The sequence below is a fragment of the Excalfactoria chinensis genome, chromosome 1, assembly GCF_039878825.1.
Source record: "Excalfactoria chinensis isolate bCotChi1 chromosome 1, bCotChi1.hap2, whole genome shotgun sequence".
NCBI classification, from domain to species: domain Eukaryota; kingdom Metazoa; phylum Chordata; class Aves; order Galliformes; family Phasianidae; genus Excalfactoria; species Excalfactoria chinensis.
The window spans coordinates 114,799,768-114,825,689 of record NC_092825.1 but is presented as its reverse complement, the minus strand read 5'-3'; the positions used below and the strand labels follow the sequence as shown (position 1 = coordinate 114,825,689).

At 45.3% G+C, this 25,922-nt stretch overlaps 1 protein-coding gene across 2 annotated transcripts in view; it reads left to right on the top strand.

The window, feature by feature from the left end:
* The first annotated feature begins 12,318 nt into the window (after positions 1–12,318).
* NHS (NHS actin remodeling regulator) overlaps positions 12,319–25,922 on the top strand; it is a 248,735-nt gene continuing 235,131 nt past the window's right edge. For both annotated transcript variants that reach the window (XM_072333650.1, XM_072333642.1), the window contains exon 1: positions 12,319–12,901. In XM_072333650.1, coding sequence (XP_072189751.1) covers positions 12,514–12,901 — 388 coding nt within the window. In that variant the 5' untranslated portion in view covers positions 12,319–12,513. The remainder of the gene's footprint in view (positions 12,902–25,922) is intronic.

Sequence of the window (25,922 nt, the reverse complement as noted above, 5' to 3'; positions counted from 1 at the left end):
AACACACTGGTCAGGTTGACATCATTATTACAGGTGGAGCATCCGATAGAACTGCCACTCCGGTCAATGGAAAGGAAGGTGTTTTCTTGTTGCACATGATGGGTAATGAACAGATTCTGTAGTGGCTTCAGAAATAGATTCCATGCAACAGAAATCATGCATGATGGTTCAGTACCACCTCCTGTGAACTGGTTATCTTGCTCACTCTTCCTACCTTGCTAGACTGGTTAAAGACAGTAAGGTCCTTTATAAGCACTGTGGCTTTTATAATTCACTATGGTTTCTGGTATAATTCTATTCTTTTCTGATGCTTTTCCCCCTAAAACTTATTTTCCCTCAAAATTTTCCAGGGGTCGTTGTTTATCTGCCATTCAGATGAGGAGAACAAGAGTCTCCAGGAAGTTCACTGGAAACCCTAATATTGCTCATCTAATACAGAAGGTGGTGAGAATATTGTGAGGGTATCTTGCTGCAAAAGAGAGTCTGTGTCAGGGGATGATCCTGCAATCCTCCCAATAACATCTCATTGTCAGTTGCAGGGAAATACATCCATGCAAAAGGAACAAGGACTGCGTTAATTTACACAGTTCCACTTAGCTGCCCTGCTCTCAAGACCTGGCCTTTTTATTTCCAGAAATATTTATTTCACTTACTGACTTCTGGGTTATGTTTCTTTTAGCAATAAATATTCCATAACACCCAAGTTGTTTTAAACCTCTCTTCTAGCAGGAATTTAAATCTCCCGAGCCCTCTTGTTATCTGAACAGTATTATATTAAACTTTTCAGCAGATCTTTTGCTGCATCTGTGTAAATGTCAATAAAACTAAAGCAATAAGGGCCAAGGCATTTATGTAATGCCTCAGTGAGGACCAAAGTGCATTTTGTGCCTGTATTTTTGTTTGTTTGTTTGACTGATTATTTGACAAATAGTTGTATAATGCAGGTAATATGTGTTTAGTAATGCTGCATGTGAAATAAAGGCTTGTAAAGGGTTTGGAGAATACGCCCTATGAGGAGCGACTGAAGGAACTGAGGATGTTTAGTCTGGGGAATAGGAGTCTGAGGGGAGACTTTATTGCTCTCTTCAAATACCTGAAAGGTGATTTCAGAAAGAGCAGGGTTGGTCTCTTCTCACTGGTGACAGGACAAGGGGAAATGGCCTCAGGTTGTGCCTGGGGAGGTTTAGGTTGGATATCAGTAAAAACTTCTTTACATAAAGGGTAGTTAAGCACTAGAATAGGCTCCCCAGGGAGGTGGTTGAGTCACCATCCCTGGATTTGCTTAAAAACTGTTTGGATGTGGTGTTCAGGGACAGGATTTAGTGGAGGGTTGTTAGGGTTAGGGTAGCATGGTTAGGTTGTGGTTGGACTCAATGATCTTTAAGGTCTTTTCCAACCTGAGTGATTCTATGATTCTATGATGTATCATATTTGATGCCATCAGCCATACTCCACCTCCTGCTCCAGCTCTAACAGGACTAGTTCAGAGCACTTAAATTAAAAATATTTAATGAAAAATATCTAGCTATGTTACATGCTGATGCAAAACAGACAAGCTACCCTAGTCCCAACACTTTCTTTCTCTTTTCACCTCTGTATATGCAGCTGGCTTTAATAATGATCACAACTATGTTGGGTTTTCTGATTTGAGGTGTCATCGCTGTCTATCTGATGTTGTGTACAGGGAAAAAACACATTTTGGAGAATGGATTTGTGAGTAATAAGGTAAGCCACCTCTTACAAGCAATTGCAAATGCCTATATAGCATATTTGAGATCTTAAAAACACTTCAAATTACTTTCCTCAAGACAAGTGCTAAGTATTTATTAAAGGGATATGCTTCATTCTGTCCTTGTAAGAGTTGTGCCTCATAATATGGGTTTCTATAATTAGTGGCAGGCTTCATAGACTTATCATTCTTGGCCTCTTTTCTACAAGTCATGAATGTTGCCTGTGCCATGGTTTGAATTTCATGCAGCTATTTGCTTTTTCGTCTAATTTATAAGCAAAGTTACTTTTGAATATACCTGAAAAGGAACAGCAACAGAAGAACTTCTTGGATGATAGAGAAAAAGATATATGTTTCCTGAAAAATTTTGCTGCTGTTCCATCCTCCCTGATTGATTTGGGTGTACCTTTTCAGGTTGTTAACTACTAAGGGCATCTTATGTCCAGTCATTTGACTTTAAGCAATTGGTTGCCATGGGAACAGTAAGACACAATTTTGGGCATCTTTCCGGACAAATTCTAGGTGAAAGTCTCAGTGGGAAAACTGTTGTCATGAGATAGCTGGGTTTTAAATCAAAGCCAAAGGATCTCAGCTTAACAAAGGTCTTGAAGTGAGATGTGGCTGGCCTTGTCTCTTTTGGTAACCGGGGACGTGTAACTAATGGAGGAGCTGGGATTAGCCATGGATTGAGAAGTCAAAGAACACATGAGGGACCTTGTAAAGAAGACCTTAAAAGAGAGAGCATGTCAAAGCATCCCCAAAATGATGCAAGCAGCAAAGTGGTGAAGTTTACTTATAAGCTCACAGAGTTTTATTAGTACAATTGTTATCCATAGGTAGATGTTGTTTCTGCATTGTTTTTTCTGGTTAGTGCCTCTGATGTTACTGACAATATCGGTAATAAAGATGTGCTTTCCTTAAAATAAATAAATAAATAAATAAGAAGTGATGAATTTACAGATGGGTTTTCACAGTAAAGGAGAAATTCAGCTTCATGTGGGTTAGAGTCTCCCTAAACATTTCAGTGCATGTATGAGAAGTTGAAGAGCTTGCTCAGGTTGGTTTGAATAGATGGAAACCTAAGTCTAGTTGGGAGGCTTCCTGTGCATTACCAAAACTCTTTTAATACCCTCTTGTTTCTGCACCTGCAGGAAACAACGTGTCACCTGCCAAAACCCAAATTTCAAGGATTAGCTAATAACATTTTCTTTGAAAAAGAGAGCTGATTCTTAACCAGTATCGTGAGTCTTTGAAGTCTCTGTAATCTATTTTCCCTGGCTGCTTTAATGAGCCTTTGAATGTTACTCTGCAATTTCTTTTTTTCTTTTTTTCTTTCTTTTTTTTTTCTTTTTTTTTTTTTTTTTTTTTTTTTTTTATTTGGTGGGGGAAGGAGATGCACGTTCTCTTTTCTCCAAAGAATTTTAAAAATTCATCACTGCAAATAACTTTCACAGTGCCAGAACACTGAGTTATGCGGTATCCTCTGAGCGCATCTGTGGTAAATAAATCACGGCTTTGCAGGATTCGTCATCTCAGAGGTTAATGAGATGTAGAAGAAAATCCCAATTAACTCATATCTGAGTTTGGGTCTCTTTTTTTTACCATGTAGGCTAGTTTTCAGTGGAGTTTCTTGAAATCCTATTTTCTGCACTAGCCTGTTTTTCAGTGGACTGTCTACATGCATGCCCATGCTGTTGTTTCAACAATGTCTATAAAATCAGCAAATTTAACTTAAAACCAGTTAGCATTGGAATCTGTAGTAGGTAACAAATGACAGCATGGAGCTTGGAACTGCCTTTTAAGGTCAGATAGTGCAATGGATTTTACAGGTAGCAAGCCCCTTGATCTCATACCACTCTGCACCCCTTGCTATGAGTGCAGACATAGACTGGACTATCTATCATGACTGTCCACTGACCTTCCCTTATTTTGTGGAATGATAGAATAATAAAACCATTAAGATTGGAAGAGACCACAGTGATGATCTGCTCCAACCACAAATGCATCACACCATGCCCACTAAACCCATCCCTCAGTGTCACATTTACACGTTCCTTGAACACCTCCAGGGACAGTGACTCCACCATGTCCCTTGACAGCCTGTGTCACTGCCTCACCCCACTCTTTCAGAGAAGAAGTTTTTCCTAATATCCAGTCTGAACCTCTCCTGCCACAACTTGTGACCATTCCCTCTTATCCTATTGCTGTCACCTGGGTAAAGAAATCCCACCCCCCTTGCTACATTCTCCTTTCAGGCAGTTGTAGAGAATGATAAGATCTCCCCTGTGCCTCCTCGTTTGTGCTGGTGTGGGTAGTTTATTTGATTCCAGTGCATTCCTGACTCTTACCCACCACTTACCAGCAGCTCCTTGTCCTGCTTGCTCACCAGTACCATGTGTGCTGGCACATGTTGTGGTTGCACCAGTCACGGAAGATGACATGGAAGCCTCTGTCAACAGCCTGGCGTGGCTGCAGCTGAGGCACCAGCTCCTGAAGTTCCTAGCTTGACTCTGCAGGCTGTTTTGCTTGGCAGCCTATTTCTACCTCTTTGTGCCTGCATGACCACAACCACAGACATGCTGTCGATACCTCCAGACATGGGTGAGCGGGCCCCGGCCTGTGCAACTTCTTTGTTAGTGCTGCTTGAAGCCATAATTATATAATATGAGAGGATTTTCCTCTTGCCAGCAGACAGAGTTAATGTTCAAAATCCAAAGTAATAATTTTAAGTATTCTGCAGCTCAGCTGTAAGCAGGATAAGGCTGATTTTTTTCTTTTTTTTCTTTTTTTTCCTGTACACAATGAACAGAGCCCATTAGCAAAAGGAGCAGACATAAAGGTGAGTAGCTGTATAATAGCTCTGTTTACCCCCTAGAATAACTGTAGGCTCTAGTGACATTCCATTATTTAGCGCGTTTCCATATCTCTCTTAAGTCCAAAAATGATCTGTTCAGTTCTGCTATCATATCTTTTCTTGTTTAAGAGCAGATGACTAAATATGCTTATATTAACTTTGTTTGCCTTTGAAACGCTAATCACCTACTCCATCAGACTTTTCCTAGTATGGTGCATTTTCAGAGCACTTAAAGTATTACTTGTTAGTTAAACGAAACAGGGAGCTGATTTGACTGGCCACAATGAGCCCATGAGTTACCTCAGATTAAGTATGATTTACGTCAGAAGGAGCTTCTGTGGAAAAGTCACTGCACTGCTGAGCACTGCCGCATGTCAGATCTGCCAAAGAGAACAAGCTTGGATCAGAATGGATATTAGAAAAAATTCCTTCTCCGAGAGTGGTGAGGCATTAGAATGGGCTTCCCAGTAAGGTGATGGAATCACTGTCCCTGGATGTGCTCAAGAAACATGTGGATGTGGCACTGAGGGGTATGGTTTAGTAGGCAGTATTGGTGGTAGATGAATAGTTGGACAGGATCATCTTAGAAGCCTTTTCCAACCTTAACGATTCTATGACTCTAAGCTTCACGTAGTGCTTTGCTGCAGGAGTTAAAACACCAGGGCTTGGGGTGCCTTCCCACCCAGCTGGTGGAGGGTTGGTGCCAAGCCACTGAGCACAACATTTCTCTTTTTGTCTCCATTGTGGACAGAGAGGTGGAAGAAAGAATTAGCCCACCTACTACGCAATTGCTTATCTTTTGTTATTTTCATTTCTTTGAAAGCCAAAGACTTACTCCTGGCAGACAAGATTTATTCATAATGGAAACCCATACAGATGAAAAGAACATGTGCAGGGCAGCATGAGCTTTCAGAGTGACCTACACCAATCATCTTCAAATCTGATTTGCTCCCTTTTTTGTTATTTTATACTGCTGGACTTTCTGATAAATTAAACTGCCACACAGAGCTGGAATATGGGCTGCAGATTGCAGGACGGAGATTTTAATACCCAGACAGGCTCTTCCACACTGGTCTCTAAAGTCTAAGTGGGCCTGATTCATGCCCAGCTTTCCCCTGCTGGGATCCAAACAGATGCTTGCTTAAAAACACTGGGTGATGACTGGCACAGAGCTTTGTGAACAAACCTGTGATGTGAGCCTACCTGGCTCAAGAATGCAAAGCTAGCTTAACAAATACAGCTCATTACTCACTATAAGCAGCATCTGGGGCTGGGTGGCATTACGTTGTGCTAGAACACAGAAAGATGTAAGTGAGCTGAACACCCAGAACTGGAATTTCCCCTTGGAGAGAAGCAGTGGGAAACACAGAGGCACCAACATGACCTGGCCTTCTTCCCTTCTCACCTCCTCACTGTGAGCAAAGTGGGAGAATCTGGCCTTTTACTGATCTTGTTTTGGTGACATGAACTGTGATCTGGTGGATTTCAGTTTGGTTGGTTCATCTTCTTTTTATTTTACATATATTCATCAAAGAAGAATCTGAAACAAGGAAGGGAAGGATAAACACCAGAGTATAGAAACTTCAAATTACTTCCACATTTAGACCACATGATAGAGTGTGGTCTAAATTCCACATTCAGTGTGCAATTGGCACGTGCCAAATTATTTTGGGAAGTGTGAAAAACGCATGCTGTTAATATTGAACAAATAATCTTCTTTGGATGCTGGGGTTTCCACTTTCTGTTCCCAATAAATCTTTCTTTCTCTTCACCAGTTTTGCTCCCACTGTCCTGATACAAGTGAAGTGTCAGCTGAGGTCAGCTGAGTCTTGAATCGAGACCACTGCAGTCTGCGCCTGATGTGTACAAACTGCCAGATGCCAGCAGGAGAAATTAAAGAGAACAGTGAAAATATCCACTGTGTGCAGGTTAAACCCCCACTGCTAACAAATCAAGTGTAATTAAGGAGTCAGAACAACAAAGAAGTGGATGAATTTCTCGCTGAAAGGAAAACATCTTCTTTCTCCCTTACTCTTCCCTTCAGTGAATTATTGTTTCTTTGTAACAAATAGATAATTTTTGTTCACCACTTATTTTTTCTTTTTAATAGTGATTTCGTAAGGCAGAACTTCATTTTGATTTTGTCTTGAGATCACTGCACTTTCTTAACCATTATTATGTAGGTTGTTCCAAAGGTAACACCTTGCATTTATTTCCACAGAAACAACAATGGAAACCAAGAGCACAAGAGCACTATTTAATAGAGCAAATTCTCAGCTACAAAACTCTGTTATTTGACACAGTCAGTACCATGAACTGTGCATTTCCACCACCAATGAGCAAGAGCCTGTATGCTGCACTCGTAACAATCTGCACCAGCAGATGTGACCCACTGCTGCTGCCACCACTGCTGACACACACCACCCACCCCTCACTGCGCTCACATGCACAGTTTGGTCTCCATAAACATTCAGAAAGCACTGATGAATGTCAGTTGCTGCATGGCGGAATTCAACAACGCCCCTTTGCTTCATACACACTTCTATGTCAGATGCCATTTTGTCAGACTGTCCCCCTGTTCTCACATGACAACACGTAACAGGATACTGGTGGGAAGGTTCAGCCTCTACTGCCATACCCCCATTATCTGCCTCTGGTGTCATGGGCCAGCATTGTAACACAGGAGGCACTGCCTTCAGACAAGTCCTCATATTTTTAAAGGCCCAAATGACAACAGTATCTAAACAAATTTCTTTTTTTTTCATCTTGTCATACCCCACTGCTGGCAGCCAATACATTTTCCTGGGATAAGAAAGAATGTGCAACTAATGCTGGCATTGAAGGAAATTACAGCATTTGCTGTTCAGGGGGTGCCCCGGTGAGTTATTCCTAACTCGCAGTGCCAGGTAGTAGTGATGGAAAACATTACATTGATATGCACTTAACATGAACTCACTGGAGAGATAAGGAAGTTTCCTTATTAAAATAGACGTTTCTTAGTAATAAAACTCAATTATCATGTCAGCCTTGACTTAAGGCACATTTTAAAGAAAGTGTTGATTTAATAATCACACCTCAGTTTGAAATGTCATCCCTACTCTGGTTACAAGTAAACTCCGTAACAACTATAATTAAGAGAAAGGGAGTTAACTTTCAGTTTTTAATTGTTTTGCCTGCACTACATGATTTGCAGCAGCATGCAGAGCCCAGTTATTCATTTTGCTACAGGTACATACACTGCTGCAGGCCCTGCATTTTTCCTACTTGAAGCAATGACTAAAGCAGTGGGGTCATAGTTTAGGGGTGAAGAGGATTATGTTAATGCAAATACTAGCAAATAGCAGAAAGGGCAGTAGCAGGCTGGGTTGGAATGGGAGCTGGAGACAGCACACACGTGGAAGGAGAAATCCAGAGTGAGAGGAAGTAGAAACTGACACTGAGAAACACCACTGCTCTGATTGCCATACAGCTGCTCACAGGGAAGTGGGAGGAGAGTTAGGAAACAGCTTTGCAGAGGGTCACAGAATTATTTTTCTCAAGGAGACACAAGGAATGGCCTGCCCAGGGAAGTGTTGGAGTCACTGTCCTTGGCAGTGTTTAAGAGGTGTCTGATGAGGAGCTACAAAATGTGGTTAGTAGCTTAATGGGCAGTGATGGTGATAGGCCAGTTGGACTTGAGGGTCTTGTAGGTCCTTTCCAACCCTGTGACTCAGTGATTCTAGGAAAAAGTGTGCCTGGGTCTGGTGGACAAGAGAAAATTCCATCTGCACAGCAGTACTGCAATGGTAAGCAGAAAGCAAGGTTGTATTTGTGAGCATTGTGAAAGACTGCGGGGGCAATATTCATCCTTTCCTGTACCTAGCAGCTCCTAGAAGAGACTTGTGGTCTCTTGCCTTCTTTGAGAACACTTTGGATAGCTATGTGTGCTAATAAAGTCATATGGAAATGGGAGCTAGAATGGAAAAGACTTTTGTCTTAGTACATCAGCTCTGTTGCCATCAAAGACCAGGCTAATACTGAAGGAGGAAATCCCCTTGGTGTACAGAACAGAAGAAAGTTTTGGCAAACACAGGACATGCTGTGTAAAGCTGAGCTGCCAGCATTTTGCCTGACTATGCCATTCAGACCCTGCGAACCTCTTCAGTCAAAGTATTTCTCAGCTACAATTCTGTTTTTGACGTGATCTTAACATGTTCATGCTGAAACAAACAGGCAGGACTGTGAGACCTAAACGAGCAGGTCCTGACTCACAGCAGAGTGCCTGGCTGTGCTGCCTTCCTGCCTAATGGGCTTCTATTGTTAATGCGGCCTTGGTGTGATCAATGGATGTCACTCTGGTCTAAGTGCAGAATGGCAGCTGAGCCTTGAGGACAGTTTCTGAATGAGGATGCTTTTTGCTAGATCGAGTGGGTACAGGTTTGGTAATGTGCTGCCTGTGACATCTTTGCTGGGAATAAATAGATGATGTATTAGTGGGGCTAGCGTCAGTGATGATAGATACTACATGATGGTCAAAAGGCCACAATTTCATTAATATGATGCCTGAAGACATCCTCCTGACAGTTGTGGAAAGAGGAGGAAATGACAATAGCCTGAAGCACTCATCAGCCTCTCCTCTCTTTTTGGCACTGTGGAGTGAGGCATACCGCAGCAGGCCAGAGCCAAGCTGGGCAAGATTGCCCAACCTCATTTCCCTATCTCCTGCACTCACTGCACAGAGAGCCATGGATTCCTTCTGATCTATCAGCAGCCCTGCCACCACCTCCATCAGCACAGAGCTGCCCCACTGGTGTCACTTGTCAAATCACGCCTCAGCAGGGATGTCAGCAGTAAATGCAAACCGTGGGAGGAGCACAGCTGTAGTATGGGTGATAAAGGCTGTGAAGCCGCACAGCAGCTGCTGAGTTCTATGACCAACAGCCTTCCCAGCAGCAGCAGCAGCAGTGAGAAGTCAAGGAAGAACTTTCTTGCACTCTTTTTGTCAACTCTCCCATCCTGATAATGCATGTGGTTTTGAAGTAAACCATCATAAACCTTTCATTGCCATGGGTGAAAGCAAGTGCCATCCACAGTAGAAGCCCAGAGCAAATTTACTGCATGCAGGACAGCAGTATGACACAACAGAAGGCTTTTCCTGCAATAAATAACCAGAAAGGAACAGTTTCAAGAGTTTATCTCTGTTCATGACTGATACTCTTACTGACATGTCTGTCTATGAGGTCTGCAAGTGTGTCTTGAAATCTACTGGTGCAGAAGGTTGACCTGGGCTGATGTGTTCATAAAGGGGTACAATAACAGAGTTATAGAATGATTTGGGTTGGAAGGAACCTCAAAGCTAATTTGGTTCCACCCTCTGCCATGGGCAGGGCTGCCCCCCACCAGCTCAGGTCTCTTCTCCTTTGCTTCTCCTTGCTGCTACCCAAGGCCCCATCTGATCTGGCCTTGAGTGCCTCCAGGGTACCACAGCTTCTCTGGGCAGCTGTGCCAGTGCCTCACCAACCTCTGAGTAAAGGATCTCCTCCCAGCATCTAAACTACATTTCCCCTATTTTAGTTTAAAGCCATCCTCCCTGTCCTGTCACTATGAGACAGTGTAAAAGGTCAGCTACCCTTCCATTTATAAGATCTCTTTTAGTACCAGAAGGCTACAATGAGCTTTCTCTTCTTCAGGCTGAACAATCCCAAATCCCTAAGCCTGACTTCATCTGAGAGGTGCTCCAGCCTTCTGATCATATTTAGGGCCCTACTCTGGACTCACTCCAGGAGCTCCACATCATTCTTGTGCTGGAGCCCCAGGCCCAGATGCAGTGCTGCAGGTGGGGCCTCACAAGGGCAGAGCAGAGGGGAACAATCCCCTCCCTCTCCCTGCTGGCCACCCCTCTTCCAGTGCTGCCCAGGATGCAGTTGGCTTTCTGAGCTGCAAGTACATACTGTTAACTAAAGTTTAACCTCAGACCATGGCACTCTGCTGCCCTGCAGTCAGCACAGGGGGACAGGCCTGTTTGAGGAGCTCTTCAGAGAGGAGGTAAGTACAGAACCTCCAAAATGAAGATACACTAACTACTGTGAAGACTTACAAGGTTGGCAGGACCTTTACTTTCCAGATAAGCTGACCACTGTCTGACATTGGCTTCATTTAACTGTGCACACTGGCCCAAACCAGTGGCTCATAAGGATATCTAAGAGAGGTGCAGGATGAGTGGCTGACAGCTGCTTCCCTAAACACCAAGTTTTATCCCTGATGAGGGTTATGATGCTGCTTCCCATGTGTTTCACTCCCAAGTCTGTGTCTTGTGAGTCCACTCCAGTTTGGATGGTTGCTGTTCCTTCCCTAGCATTTAAACTTAGACTTCCTATTCCCTATCCCATTAATGAAACTCACATGAATTATTAAAGTACCTCCCAGTAGATAACAAATGAAGTACTTTGATTCTTTTGGGCAGGAAAAGCAGTACAGTCCATTACTGCTCCATTACTGAGCACAGACCACCCTGCTGCAGAAGAAACTCTGGCATAAGGGATATTGTGACTTTAACAGCTCTGACCAGATTTGTGATGGTCTTAGGGCACACGAAGCAACTGTGCCAAAAGCCAGCAGTGGATTCAGCCCAGGGATCAGCCGTACAGGAGCTGTCTACAGGAGCCGCAGGTGGCTGCATGCCCCTGGGGCAGCAACCTGCACTCACCTGCACCTGGTGTGCCTGTGAGGTGGTGGTAACTACAGGCGTGAGGACAGCCCACATCATCACTCAGTGGGTGGTGACGCACTGGCACAGGTTGCCCAAGGAAGTTGTGGATGCCCCATCCCTGAAGGCATTCAAGACCAGGCTGGATGTGGCTCTGGGCAGCCTGGTCTGGTGGTTGGTGACCCTGCACATAGCAGGGGGGTTGAAACTAGATGGTCATTTTGGTCCTTTTCAGCCCAGGCCATTCTGTGATTCTATGATTATAAGATCATGGCAAGCATGTGCCAGGGTGACAAGTGCTCAAGTGGGCAAGCTTAATCCCAACTGTGGAATGTCAGCCTGGGGAAGGGCTGTCCTTCCACAGCAGCTTTTCCTGTGCCTTCTGCAGCTGCATGCTTAACAGCAGTAATTTACAGGTTAAGTCCAGACTTCATGCCAGCTCACACTGAGGACCGCACAGAACTAAGCTCAGACTCTTTGTGCCAGAAGCAGCACTCCCATCCGACCGCAGCCCACCTTCTCCATCCCTGGAGGCGCTCAGGGACAGGTTGGACGAGGCTCTGGGCAGCCTGAGCTGGTGGGCGGCAGCCCTGCCCATGGCAGGTCTTGGAGCTCGATTTGGTTCCTTCCAACCAAAGCTATTCTATGACTGTGATTCCCTAGACAGCTTCTCAGAGGGCGGCTCCATGCGTGGGACCACGGAACACCCCGTGCTGGACGGGACGCCCGAGGATCTCCGAGTCCCGTCTCCCCGGGGACCCACCCCAAACCCCAGAACTCCAGAGCTGGCAGACGCCCCAGGGCATTTCCCGAGGGGCAGGGCTGCGGGGCTGGAGGTGACTCCTACGGCTGCCGCGGCTCCGGCTCCCGAGGTGCTGCGGGCACTCCGGCGCCTCCTGGCGGCGGCCCCGGCCCGCCCCCGCCCCCGCCCCGCCGCCTCGCTCCTCCTCGCGGCCGCGGGATTCCTCTCGCCGGGTTTTCGGGCCGCCCCTTCACACCCGCTGCCGGAGCGGGACGGCGCGGCGTGCGGGCGGGCGGGCGAGGGAAGGAGGGAGAGAAGGAGAGAAGGAGGCGGTGCGGATGCTCCCCGGCTCCCCGCGGCGGCAGCGGCGGATGCTCGGCGGCCGGCGGCAGCGCAGGAGCTTGGCGCGTAGCCGGAGCCCGGCGATGGGCGGCCGCGCGTGAGGGCGGCGGGGCAAGGGAGCAGCGATCCCCGCGAGCGAGCCCCGCGCTGAGGGCTCGGCCATGCCGTTCGCCAAGCGGACGGTGGAGCCGCAGCGGCTGTGCCGGCGGCAGCCCGCCGCCTCCGTGCTGGAGGAGAGCCGGAGCGCGGAGCCGCCGCCGCGGGACCCGCCGCCGGAGGAGCCGGGGGCGGCGGGCGAGGGAGCGCAGGCGGCCGGCGGCGAGCGAGAGGCGGCGGTGCTGATGGTGCTGGACCTGTGCGCGGTCAGCAACGTGGCCCTGTCGCGGATCCTCCGGCAGCTCTCCGACGTGGCCCGGCACGCCTGCAACCTCTTCCAAGAGGTCGAGGCTGACATCCAGGGCACCCACCGCCGCGTCCGGGCGCTGCACGGCCGCATCGCCGGCCTCCAGGGGGCCGTGCGCGGCCTCGACCCCAAGCAGGAGGCAGTGCGTGAGTACCGCGGCTCGGGGCGGGCGGGCACCGGGCACTGCACGCCGGGCGGAGCTGGGGGCTGCCGGAGGGGAGCGGAGCCCGTGGAAAGGGGCCGGGGGGCGCGGGTCGGGTCGGTGGGTGCCGCCGAGCGCCGCGGCGCCGCCGGCGGGAGGGATGATGTCAGTGGTTTGTGCCTTACATAAGGAGCGGCTGCCCGGCTCTCTGGGCGCATCTTCTGCAGCCGGGGAGGGGTCCGAGGCCGCTCTGCGGGTGTCCGGGAGGCGTCTGAAGGAGCACCCAGCCCCGTCCCCGAGGTTTTCTCTTTTTGCTGCCGGTCCCCTTCCCGGGCACGTTTGCCTTTCCCTTAGACGTGTCTCTGACTTTCCGGTGGAGATGGGAAGCTCTGAAGTAGAAATAATCAAAGCGCCGCGTCTTTATCCAGTTTTCATAGCCGTATAAAATAAGGAAGTTTGGTTCATGACTTCGTTCTGTTTAAAGAGCAGCCCGACTAGCCGGGGAGGCGGGAAGAGGAGGGGAAGGAAAAGATGAGGGCAATGGGCGACTTCTGTTCAGAGCAATAAGTGCTTAAATCCTGCTGTCTCTCCACCCGAGCCATAAAAGCGGTGACAGGCTGCGCAGTCCTATCTGCTGCGTTCTGCTGAACATGGCTCATGTTTACAGCAGCGTAATGATTCTGTGCTCTCACTGACGCATACACTTCCCAAGTGCTCCCGAGTGTTTTCTCATAGGTAGGGCTGCGTACTGGAGGTGAGGAGTAGCAGGGATCGCTGCTGATCCTGCCCTCATCATATCTGCCTTAGAAACAGCAGTGGTTTTGGTAGAGAATTTGGTTCGGGTTTTGCTTTTGGCTGCTCCCCTCACAATCCCGTCTATCCGGTGAGCACAGGGAGATGAATTTACGCGTAAGGGAGGGCATGCCTTCCTCTCATCGCTTTCAATGGATGTGTCATTTAAAAAAGAGAAATGTGCTCTGCACTCCCTTTCGGGTGTGATAGAAGTAACTCCTCTAGGGCCAGTGGAGCTGTGCCCATTAACACCATCGAGCCTTAAGCGTTCAGAGGTATTTAAATAGGATACTTGGCAGCTGGCACGGTGACTTTGCAGGGGAGGGGTTCCATACATCAACTCCAGCTCAGACTGACGGAGGCTGCCTGTAGTTTCAGGACTGGGGTGCAGTCAGAGCAGAGTGCCGGGATGTGATTGGGAACTATGGGGAGCGGGAGGGCCGGCGGTGTGTTGAGGGAACGGGTTGGGAAATGGTACTCCTCGGGCCTCGTTCTCATTTGATCTGAGTAGCTGTGCCCATACTTTCGTGTAAGTGAGAGCTGAGCCGAGCCTTTCTAATCCGCACGGCTTTTTTTCTTGGTGGATTGTGCAAGCGCAGCTTGTTTTCAAATCACAGTGCAGATCCTTGATATTACAGTGCAGTTATGTCGCGTGCTTCATTAGAGAGTTTGGCTTTACCCCTACGATGATAAATGCAGGATCTGCCTCTTCATGATTCTTTTTCTCTTTGAGCCCTCCTCTTCTTAGGAGGGGAGAGACTTACGGCCATGACCCCCCTCCCGGCTGCCTGCCGATCCTTCTCTCACCCTGCACACAGCATGCGCGGTGCAGTGCCGCCGGCAGGGCTGCAGATGTCCCCGGGTCTGGTGACCGAGGGCTCCGCTCAGCTCTGCCTCGAGCGCTGTTTGCTCTCCAGAGGTGTGCATCCTGCCCGCATCCCACAGCTGCTTGCAGGCACAGCACCCAGCCTTCTCCAGCCCTGGGCTGCACACGCTTTTGGCAGGAACGGTTCTGTCCCCATCCAATGGGCATGAGTAGTATGCTTCTTTGCGTGCTTCTGGATGCTACATCTGAACATCTCAGCTGGGACCTGGAGCTGAGCTGCACTGTTCTGCTCGTCAGCCTGTTATCCTCTAAATCCATACCCACCCGCAGCACCTCCTGATGGCCCACAGACCACTCAGCATTCCCAAAGGCCAGATACAACTGCCCCTCAGGAAGCTGCACATACTTGCAGTGGTGTATAATGGTAGTGTGCATTTTCTTTTCTGGGCTGACACCTCCTCCATTGTTACTTTCAGTAAGACCGTGCTCGTGTTTGTTTTAGACATGATGTGCCTACATACTCAGTTCCTGACAGTGTTTCACTCAAGACATGGCACCCAGTTATAGTATCATTAGGGTTGGAAAAGCCCTCTAAGAGGGGGTCCATCAGTGACTCATCACACCATGTCCACTAATCACATCCCTCAGGGCCACATCCACATGTTTCTTGAAGACCTCCAGGGATGGTGGCTCCACCACCTCCATGGGCAGCCTGTGCCACTGCCTCATCAGTCTTTCAGAGGAGAAATTTTTCCTAATATCCAATCTGAATCTGCCCTGATGAGACTTTAAGCCTTTCTCTCCAGTCTAATTACTGTTACCTGAGAGAAGAGGCCAACTTCTGCCTCACTGCAAGCCCCTTTGCTCTCATCAAAGCAACAGCAAGAACAGGTGCCCACAGGTCTGCCCAGGACCACTAGCCTCACAGCTTGGTCATGCAGTCTGAATGCTACATCTGAGACTAATTCATAACCAGCTGGAGATTTGGGCTTTGCAACACGGAATAAGTTGGCAGTAGGTATGTATCTGCTGAACATGGGATGGTCATGCTGAACTTGCTGTGCAGCAGTAGCCAGGGGTGCTGAGCTGCTTGATGTATACGCTGAGGTGCTGTGTGCTGGCATATGAGCAGAACAGCTGTGCAGCCCAGCCATGCATTTTTTAAGTACTGGCTTAAAACAACCAGACTATCTCAGCACAACTAGACATTCTTGATGTAAGACCAACTGCAGCATGGTGGTTTGAGAATAATGCTACCAGACATGCCCTAGATATGGAGCTATGACATTTGAAGGCCTTTTTCTCCATGCTTCATGAGCCAGCTAGGTTCTTGTGATGAAGGGATGGCCTGGGTAAGGAAAAGGAATGCTGGAATGCTGGACAGCCCCATCAGGGGAGCTCCTAGAGCCAGTGGTTACACCTTAGCCTGCTCCAGTCTTTGGTAGTTTCAGGCATGATACTAAGGGGAAAGGGCCAGGAAGGTGCTCTGTTGAAAACAACAGTGTCGTGTTTTACATTGGTAGTTATTTATTGTTGCATTTAAATGTTGAGTTCAGGGACTATTAAAAGCAAATCCAAATGAATTGATTACAGCATGCTTCTACTAATGCTTATCACTACAGCTGTCATTTTCATGAGGCCTTTCCATTCTCAGCTTTGTTGCTATTGAGGTGGCAAAGATTTGCAAGCCTGGATATTCTTTGCTTTAAGAGAGCTGCCTGAACTGCTCTGCTGAGCTACTGCTCACAGTTTTTACCTATGTGTTGCTCTCTTGTTTTAGACACTGTTCAGAAAGTGCATTTGGAAGATCTTGTTAGACACAATAAGGGATGGATTGTGGGCAGTCATGGGCAGGTCATCTTCAAAAACATCGTGTCTTTCTCTCCTGCCTTCCCACATGCTGCTGATCCTTTCATCTTTGATACAAGCCTCTGGACAGTTAGTGCTTTGCAAATACAAGTCTTTTCCCACCCTCCAATTGGAAGAGAAACAAGAGTGAGAAATGTTTTCCTGCTCAGCTCATGAACAAGCTGCTTTGCCCTTCTGCCAGTCTAAGTTCTTTGCTGCTTTTCATCATGATCGGCTCCAGGCCCTGCTTCTAAAGCAGAACCATGTGGGAGTAAAATGATTGTTGTCAATCTTGCTGTTGCTTAGAGTTTTCTTATTATCAGCAAGAGAAATGAGCAGTGTGATATTAGTTTCATAATCTTGGTGGCACAAGAACAGCTGAATTTCAGTGCAGGCTTGTGACTGAGTGTCTCTTTGTATTTGGAATGATGATTTCTCAGTCCAGGGAACTACAGATCTAGTGGTCTAAGTGTCTTACTTTACAGAAACAGATGATTCATGAGCCCTCTCATTTTCTGAATATCAATGTGACCAGAGAGCAGGTTCTTAAAACCCTAGTTAACAAGATCCTGTTTGCACCCTGGCATCCTTGAGAATTCCATGCATTCCAGGCTTTCTTTCTGTAAGCATCATTGTGTTACCAGAAGCAAATATTTCTAAAAGCAGTGCCCTTTCCAGCAGTTGTCTTATAAGAGACCTGCACCTCTTTTGCACCTCTTTTCTGTTCCTGATTTTCCTATGTGCTCACATTTAGTGATACAGCGGTATAGCAGCATGGATATCCCCTATATTACTCTCTTCATCAGAGGTCCCCTATACCTTTTTCCTCTTTACGGATGTGAAAGTACTGAGGTAAAACAGACAGCTGTGAACTGCTCCATTATTATTTTAGGCTGTGCATTAATTTATTCTGTTTCATTGAAACCAGTTAGTGGAAACATCCTGGATAGTTTCACTTTTGCTTTTGGTCTGTTTCATTGGGCTTTCTAGATGGTTGTTTTCTTTTTGGGGGTGATTTGGTTTTTCATTTTTTATTTATGCACCATTATAATGCTCTCCTGTTTGGGTTTTGAACACTGCAGGGATATATTTAATCAGTTGTGAGGTTTCCATGTATCTTCTGCTGCAGCTCTACTATGTTCACAAAACATACACTGGATTCAAAGCTCAGCAGATAATGCCTCTCTTCCTCCTCTCCTTGCAGCACTGAAACCTCAGTTGCTTCTGAACCTAGAACCCTGCACCCCCATGCTTCTGTTTCAGGACCTGATTATATTATGAGGTTGCAAGTACTTACAGAGATCTTCTGGAAGGTATGTAGGTCTTGAAGAGCAGGTGCTATTGAAAGAAAAAGCCATCGTGTGCAAGTTGTGTAGGTAAATGCTATACTTAATTTCAGCTTCGCAGTATCCTGGGGAATCCTTTGTGCAGTTTCCATTGCATAGATTTTCTATTGCATGGAATCACAACTGTAGACTCCACAGATAGATACATTATCACTAACAGGACTCTGATACTGCTGGCAACAAATGCTAACATGTTTCTACCTTCCCTTAAGTCTGCATTATAGAGTTATATGCATATTTGTGCATTGTAGTGTATAACTATTTCTAGGTGTAAGCTTGGTTACACATAAAAATAGACACTGATGTAGTCTGGGGATGCGAGGCACAAGAAAGTATTCACAGCTCTTTTTGTATATTGAAATCAAATAAATTGGTAAATCCTCATAGGGCACATAACAAAACCTCCAAAGAAAAAAGAGTTGTATGTTAGATGCAGCAACTGATCATCTTCAGCTTTGTGTCCGAACTGAATAACACAGCCTCTTCATTTGTCCTCTTGGAAGTGCAGGAAGGCTTTGTTGTTTTGTTTTTATCAGGTGCATATTTTTTTTGGTTTTGGGCTTGTTGTTGCTTATTTGTTTGTTTTATATAATTCTCTTCTCTGAAGTACTTAATGCAAATAAAACAAGTTGCGAGCATGTGAAAATTGGAAAATTGCCTCAGTGCTTGGCTTCTTCACAATGCAGGGGGCTGATGTCAAGTTAGCCCACCCTACAGGAGCAGGAGGCCTAACCATTCGTTTTCCTGTTTACCTTTTCCTACTGTTGCAACAACAAAGAAGTATAGGAAGAAAAACCTGCTCAGTTCAGAATCCCATTTGTACCTTGCCCATCACATTAGAAAGAGTGCCACCATCTAGGAAGATTCCTTATCTTTGTTTACAGAATAGTGATAGAAGACCTGATACAGGAGAGCACAACCCTAAAGAGCCTGAGGTCAAGAGATTTTTTTTCACCCATTTAGTATGTGATAGAATGTAAGGGGAAGAAGTTTGTCAGGTTGCTTTGGCAGAGACACAGTGTTTTCAAAGTGCTGGTTGGTGCCTTCAGTCCTGTTGACTTGTGTAAAGCAGACTTGCCTTTTTGCAGATAAAAGCAAAGGGTAAAATCCTTTATCTTATTTATATCAGTGGGACAGCTCTGAGAACTCAGTGCTCAGAGAGACTAACTAACCTTTATCTGTATAACCTGGTAACAGTTGAATAGCAAGCAGCTGTGGTTTTCCTCTGAAGCCATTCCCTGTTAACCAGATGTAAATATTTAGGAATTTCACTGAATCTCATTACCCGGTTCTCCTCTCGTGTAGTTTCGAAGACCTTTACGTGTTCTGTAGTTATTTTTCATCCCATAAACAATACTTAAATTGGTGCAGTAGGTTTGAAATGATTGCTTAATTAGAGAGCCTTCTAGACACAGATCTGATGTCCAAATACGTGCAAAGCTGGACTGCAATCCTACTGCAGTTATATAGCTATGCAATATCATAGCCATTAATGGGACTTTTTGTCTGGCTCACACTCAATAGCCAAACAAGGAGCTCCAGTGAGTTTATTAGAAATCCAGGTAGAAATAGCACAACTCCTTTAAGATCAATGAGATTACCCAGGAATAAGCCTGCAGAGAAAATGAAATCAGGTAAGAGACCTATACTTACTGTGGATTTGATGACAAAATATCCTGCAACCCTCTTAAACCTCTGTGCTGCTGTTGAAGATCTTTTGTATTTTAATGTATACGTTTGTATGGAGACGTGAGATGAGTGTTTGATGAAACCAATGGCGTCATTCCTACTTCTGGTCAGTTCCCTTGCTGATACAAGAGAGATCTGGAGATTAAGAAGTAAGTGGATCCTTATAGCTTCCTGAGGACACGGGAAGGTCATTCACCTGTTCATTCAAGTACATAAAAGATGTTAGTTTCTCTTTATGAAAGATGAAGGGCCTGGAGTGTTTCCAAAAAGCTACTGCATAATTCTCAAATGTCCTTGGACTGAGAGAAGGATTTGAGGGGAGGAAATACAAATAACCAGGCATAATGGTGCCAACCCAACTGCTCTTCTGGTTCAGCAGAAGCAGGTCTTGTTGACGATTCTTCAATAGGTTTGCTTGTTCTCTGGCTTAAATTTCAAGGATCAGATTATGGCAGGTCTGGCACAGATATGAAAAGGTGGGGAGAAAAATTGGCACAGTCCAGCCACAGCTTCTCCTTATCCTATTAAGAATGGCAGCTGAAAGGCAGACTGGGCTCTTTCTCTCTCCAAACTGGATAGCGAAGCAGACCTGGCTGTTTGAAAAGCCCCTAATCTGACACATTTCCTTCACACATGCCTAGATGTATTGTACCCAAATCAGAGGCCCACGGGGAACTCTTAAAAGCAGTGTTACGATGTCCAAAGTAGAAAAAAATATGACCAGCTCATGAGAATAATGCACACTTGCATTTTGAAAGCATTGCTGCGCAGCTGTGTGGTCTTCTGAGTCAGAGAACTGGGATTTTCAAAAGCTGTTCTTTCCAATCGCTTGGCATCTCCACATAATCGGAGTCTGACATCAGACTCTCCGCTGGAACTACTTGAGCTATTAGGCTGTGAAGAGCAGAAGCCTTCTGTGTTACTGAGTGCGCGTGTGGGGGGAGTTTTTTCACTTCCTTTGATGTATTAGCATCAAGAGAGGGAGTCTTAGCTTCATTCCTAATTGCTTCTAGTCTTTGAATTTATATACCAATATGTAACTAACTGCAAAGGGAGATAGCTGAATTTATAAAAAGTTCAAAAAGGCAGGGCTTAGAGCATGATTAAAATAAAAGATAGCATACAGCGTGTGCTGTTTTTAGCTGAAGTATCTCCCCAGAATTCTTCCCGTTTACATTTTCATTATATCTAACCGCTTCTAATGTGCCGCTCAGTTGAACAACAGGCATGTTTTTAGGGTAGATTTTATAGTAGATATACACCCACTCTGTTCTTAACTTGAGACTTCAGATTGCAGTATCTGTATTGGACAATCTTTTCTTATACCTTCTTGGCTGAAGGCAGGAAGAAAGCAGGAGTGATGGAGCCTAATTAAGCTTGTGGCTTAATTACATCAGGACTTGTATGCTTGAAATGCTGCTAAATTCAATGGGAGCTGTGTGGCACTGCCATGTCAAGTCCCAGCAGAGAATGGCTATATATATATATATATATATGTATATATATATATATAAATATATAATAATTATTATTTTTAATAGGATCGCTATAATTCTTACAAGGCTGATGTGGTTTTCACTTTCTTTACAGCTGGACTTTGAACTACAGCAACTCAGGCTGAGTCCCTGAGAAAGTTTGGAAGAGCTTGTTTGCTCAAGTATACACGTGATTAAGGAGAATGAGCATAGAGTGGTGTGTTTGTGCTATAAATATGTATAGCTTGCTCTGGCCTCTACAGATTTTCCTTTGCCTTCTCTGATTGTTTTTTGTATTTATTTATTTATTTTTGTTAGCTTGCTGTTGTTTGAAAAGGCCCTTAAGTCACTCTGGAGGGAAGGCGTGTTGAAGGGAAAAGGCCCTGATCCTCAGAACCATGTGTAATTTTCTGTGGCTGGAGAATCAGGACATTTTGAGGGATGAATTATGTGGAGTACCCTGAAAAAATTCCTTGCATTGCACAGAATTTGGATTGCTACGATAAGGAGTGATTTAAGTGAAATGAGAGATTAATTATTATTAAATACTTATCACTCAAATCAGAGTGGGTCCCAAGAAAGGGTACTCCCCAGCTCCATCTCCCCTTACCCTCCTAAGATTTGTTTGCTGACTTGCAAGAAGAAGAGGGCCAGTTCTTGGCATAGACATGGCCCTGTCTTTGCTGAAGAGGTTTTTGGTGAAGTGTTGTGTGAGGGAGGATATTCAAGAGAGGTAAAGTGATTTTTCAAAAATGAATGAGTATATCAAGGATCGGCCACTGATTTTCATCTTACCGTGGAAGCTACTTAGCTCAGCACAGCTCAAGTTTTGAAGGCAAGCATCCTTTTTATTTATTTATTTATTTCCTTTTCCCCTCCTCCTTGTTCTCCTGGCTTTCCTGTAGCCCATCAGTTATAATATCATTTTATGGGCTCTTGTCCTGGCATGCTTAAGATAGCCTGTTTTTTCTCCTGGATTCACTCTTTCCCCCAGGTCAAGTATTGCTGTAGCAACCTGAAGTGTTGGTCAGCACAGCAGATTGCCTGAAGTCTTGCACACAGTTAGCACACCAAAGCTAAATTTTCCCTATGGGATGGATTATTCTGACAACACCATTTTTAATGTGGTTTCTTACTGAAACAGTAGCACACTCTATGCATGTATAGCAGGGGAGTGGGTAGGCATACCTATGTAACTCACACCAGCCCTTTAGAAACTTTATATCTGTTATTCAACTACAATCTCAACTACATTGCCACAGGGTAGGAATCATAAAAGAGGCTGACAGGTAAAAGAGAGAACAGGCTATTACTGCTGCATTTGAAGGAAGGGCTTGTTCTTTATTAGACACTAGAAAATCCACTGGGGAAAGAATCCCATATAAATGCTCCAAACCAATAAAAAAAAAGTGCCCCAGTTGGAGCTCACATTTTATTCAATATGAAAGTCAGTCCTTTGCATGACATAAAAGCTGGAGAAAACCAGGCTTCATTAGTTCCGCTGCTTGCAGAACTGCTTGTTCGTGTTTCTTGTTCCCCTCTAGAATTACTGATGATAACTTTGCAATTTTAGGAGAAAAACTTATGCCTTGAATGACTTTCCTTATAGGACGTCCTATACTTTGTTCTATTTTTTTTTTTTTTTTTTTTTCATGAGGGATGCACCTATGCCTTTACCCTCTGTCTTATCACTGAAGGCAACCCCCTCTCATTGTAAGAATGAACAGTATTAATTTTTATAGCTGTGGTTTATTCTCCATTGATTATCTTTAATGTGGTACTGTCTTGTTCAGTTAATAAACTACTGATAACCTGCTAAGATTTAATTAACCTCCCTTCCCCCAAACATAACCTGCTTTTAATAGATGTTATAAATGCATTCATTATGGCTGGCTCATTAAAATCACTGCTTTAAGTTCCTTTACTTTGAAATTGCACTCTGGCTGAAATATATTCTTTGGCAATCATCTTGTCGTTGCTCTGCTAGTAGCCTAAAGTATGTACCACTAGTTCCTGATTTCAGCAATATTTTTTTGCCTCTGTTATGGCTACTACAAACTTGATTCCACCTCAGTGCTGAGACAGAGGATGGGTAAGCTGTGTTCTGGATAGCATTTTCCTGATGGAGGACTCATAGGCTTACCTGAAGATCTGCTATTATCTCTCTGTCACTGCTAGGACGTGGCTGCTCAGCTGTTGTGAGTCAGCACCTGGAGCCTGTGAGCCATCCCTTTTTAAGCACAAGTGGTCAGAGCAACAGTGGTTGGGGTGTAGATGTCTCCAGTTTCACTCCTGCTCACTGCTGGGCCAGCTGACGTGCTGAGGGCAAGCCTGTGGGACTGCCGAAGCACAGTGCAGATTGAATGACATATCATAGAATCATAGAATATCCCAAGTTGGAAGGGACTACAAGGATCATGGGGTCCAACCCCTGGCTCTGCACAGCACCACCTGAAATCAAACCATATGTCTGAGAGTGTTGTCCAAATATTCCCTGAACTCTGGCAGCTCAAGTCCATGTCCACTGTCCTGGAGAGTCTCTTCTCTGCACTGAACAAACTAAGGGACCTCAGCTGCTCCCTGTTCATCTTCACTTTTAGACCATTCAGACCCATCACCATCTTTGTAGCCTTGAATACAGCCCTAACACACCTGCTGTCTGCCAGCAATGCCACCATCCCCATACAACAGATCAGTATGGTGGCGATAAGATACTGTACTCTGTGAAATGGTGTGCGGTTACATTGCACCAGGCACTTGTTGTGCTGGAGATGTTCCATGCTGTGGTGCTCTGGGCCTGATCCATTTGCCTGGGAGGCAAGCCAGGATTGCAGCCCTGACTGGGGGTCAGCTGCAGAAGATGAGAAGAGAGAGGCCAAAGCTGAGAGGCCTGGCTGAGAGGAGAGTGAGCTGGGCCAGGCATAACAGCATCTTACTCAAGATTTGAAATTTCATCAGGAAGCTATTCTTTGTAGTGTAGATGATGAAGTACTGGCACAGGCTGCCTAGAGAGGCTGTGTAGTCTCCTCCTTGGAGATTTCCGAGAGCCTGCTGAACTTGATTCTGGTACCCTGCTCTGAGTGTCCCTACTGGGGCAGGGTCTGGGCCTCATGGACTCAGAGGTACCTTCCTACCTCAGCCATCCCGTCATTCTATGATTGAGCTGCCAGACCTGTGCTTGTGATCCCTGCTTATGCTTTGCTGTCTGCTTAAAGTATATTTACAACCCAGGATATTTACCCAGCTTACACTGTAGGTATGTTAAGGACCTCTGTAAATACATGCAAAATTCACTGGGTTATTCTCTATTAGGTCCAAAGATAAAATCATCTGCCTACAAAATAGAGTGGAAATAACCTCTGTTTGAAGAGCGCTGGGTCTGCAAGTGAATGAATGGGTTACAGCTACCTTCCATAGCTATAATGTGGCTATTCATTTATGAAATTGTCCAAGTGGAACTTAACACAAATTATTAATGTAGATTAGAAGTATTTTTCATTTATCTGCTTGTTCCTAAGTGCTGTGCTGAAGAACCCAGCAGAATGGCAATTTGTTAAAGGAAATGAGAGGAAAATGCAAAATATTGCAGTTCAGTGTGATTTTTTTTTTTTCCTTTCTTTTTTCTTTTCTTTCTGGGATTGGACTTCCTGGTTGGCTGTAGGTCTGACTTGATAAGCAACAGTTTGGACTGTGAGACTAAAGGATTCTGCCGCCGTAAAAAAGATGAGTGTGCCCACCTTCATGCAGACCTTTTTTAATAGTAGTTGAAATAGAAGAGGTTTGGACAGTATCTCCTTCCTCAAAATTTTGTGTGTCACTGGAGGAGAAACATCTTTTTGTATATCACAGAGGTGAAAGAGAAATAAATATCAGTGGAAATGCTGGGCCAGATAACATTGGTAACTGATTCTAGAAAAGCTTAACAGAGGCGAGAAGAAATTCTGCAGCTATATTGGCAGCAATATGCTGAAAACAGAGGGAGATATCCATCAGTGTAGCTCCTATGACAAAGTTAGCAACTGAAGGTAATTGATATATCTTGTTCTTTCCCTCTTCAACTTTATGTCTTCATCCAAAAGCACTCTGTGGTAGAGTTCCTCCTTCTCCCCTCCCTCTCTGACTGGAAGGTTAGTCTTGCTTTGAGGAATTATGGTGGTACTGATAGAAACTCTTCTACTGGATGTCATGGGTGATCATACCCCAGAAGTGGGAGTACATTTTGCTTGAGTCTGTGGGAATGATACTGTTTTATTGTCCGTGTTATTCTGACTTGCAGGAGTAAAGACTTTGCTTTTTAATTGCCTCTGCTATAATGCAGGGAGGGCTGAAAAATAAAAAATATAGAAAACCTCAGCTTAGTTCATGAAATTAATCCTTCCAAGAGAACAGATGTGGAAGTGAAAGGTAAAGTGAAGCGAGCCTACAATGTAGTTTGCAGATTCACTGAGGGAGTGTTTAATACTCATATTTACTGTTGCACAGAAAAAGTCCAACTTTAGGCTTGTTAAATAAGTCTCTGTAGAAGCTGGCACATGCTCACCTTGTCTGCTGCAATCTGCTTCTCTGCAGCTTCTTGATTCTAGTGGCAGGAGCCAGATGGACAGAGCCCTAGAGCTAAATTCTGAATTAAATGTTCTAGCATGGAAGACTGGAGCTGGCTGAGCCAAACTTTGGCCAACACTTCAGTACTTCTTAGTCCAAGGTACATCTGCTGTTTCAAAGTACTTTTTGGTTTTATTTTCTTTCAGACCACAGAATTTGGTATATAATTTAACATCCTCACAGCCAAGAATATAAGGCAGTGGTGTGGACCTCTCTAGAGCATCTCAGCCTCCAAGGGGTTGTGTCAATGCAGTAGCATGGGAGGGGAGCAGTTGTATAGAAGAGCCACCCGGAGAGGGTGTTCAGGCCAGCACCTCTTTTTCACTGTTAGGGAAGTTTTCTGTCATGGAGCTGTGCTGAATTCCTGTGTGTGCCTCATGTGGCATGATCACCTCTGCTAGAGAAGGTTCCATAGGCCTGGGTGAAGCTGAAACTTGCTCACAGGCA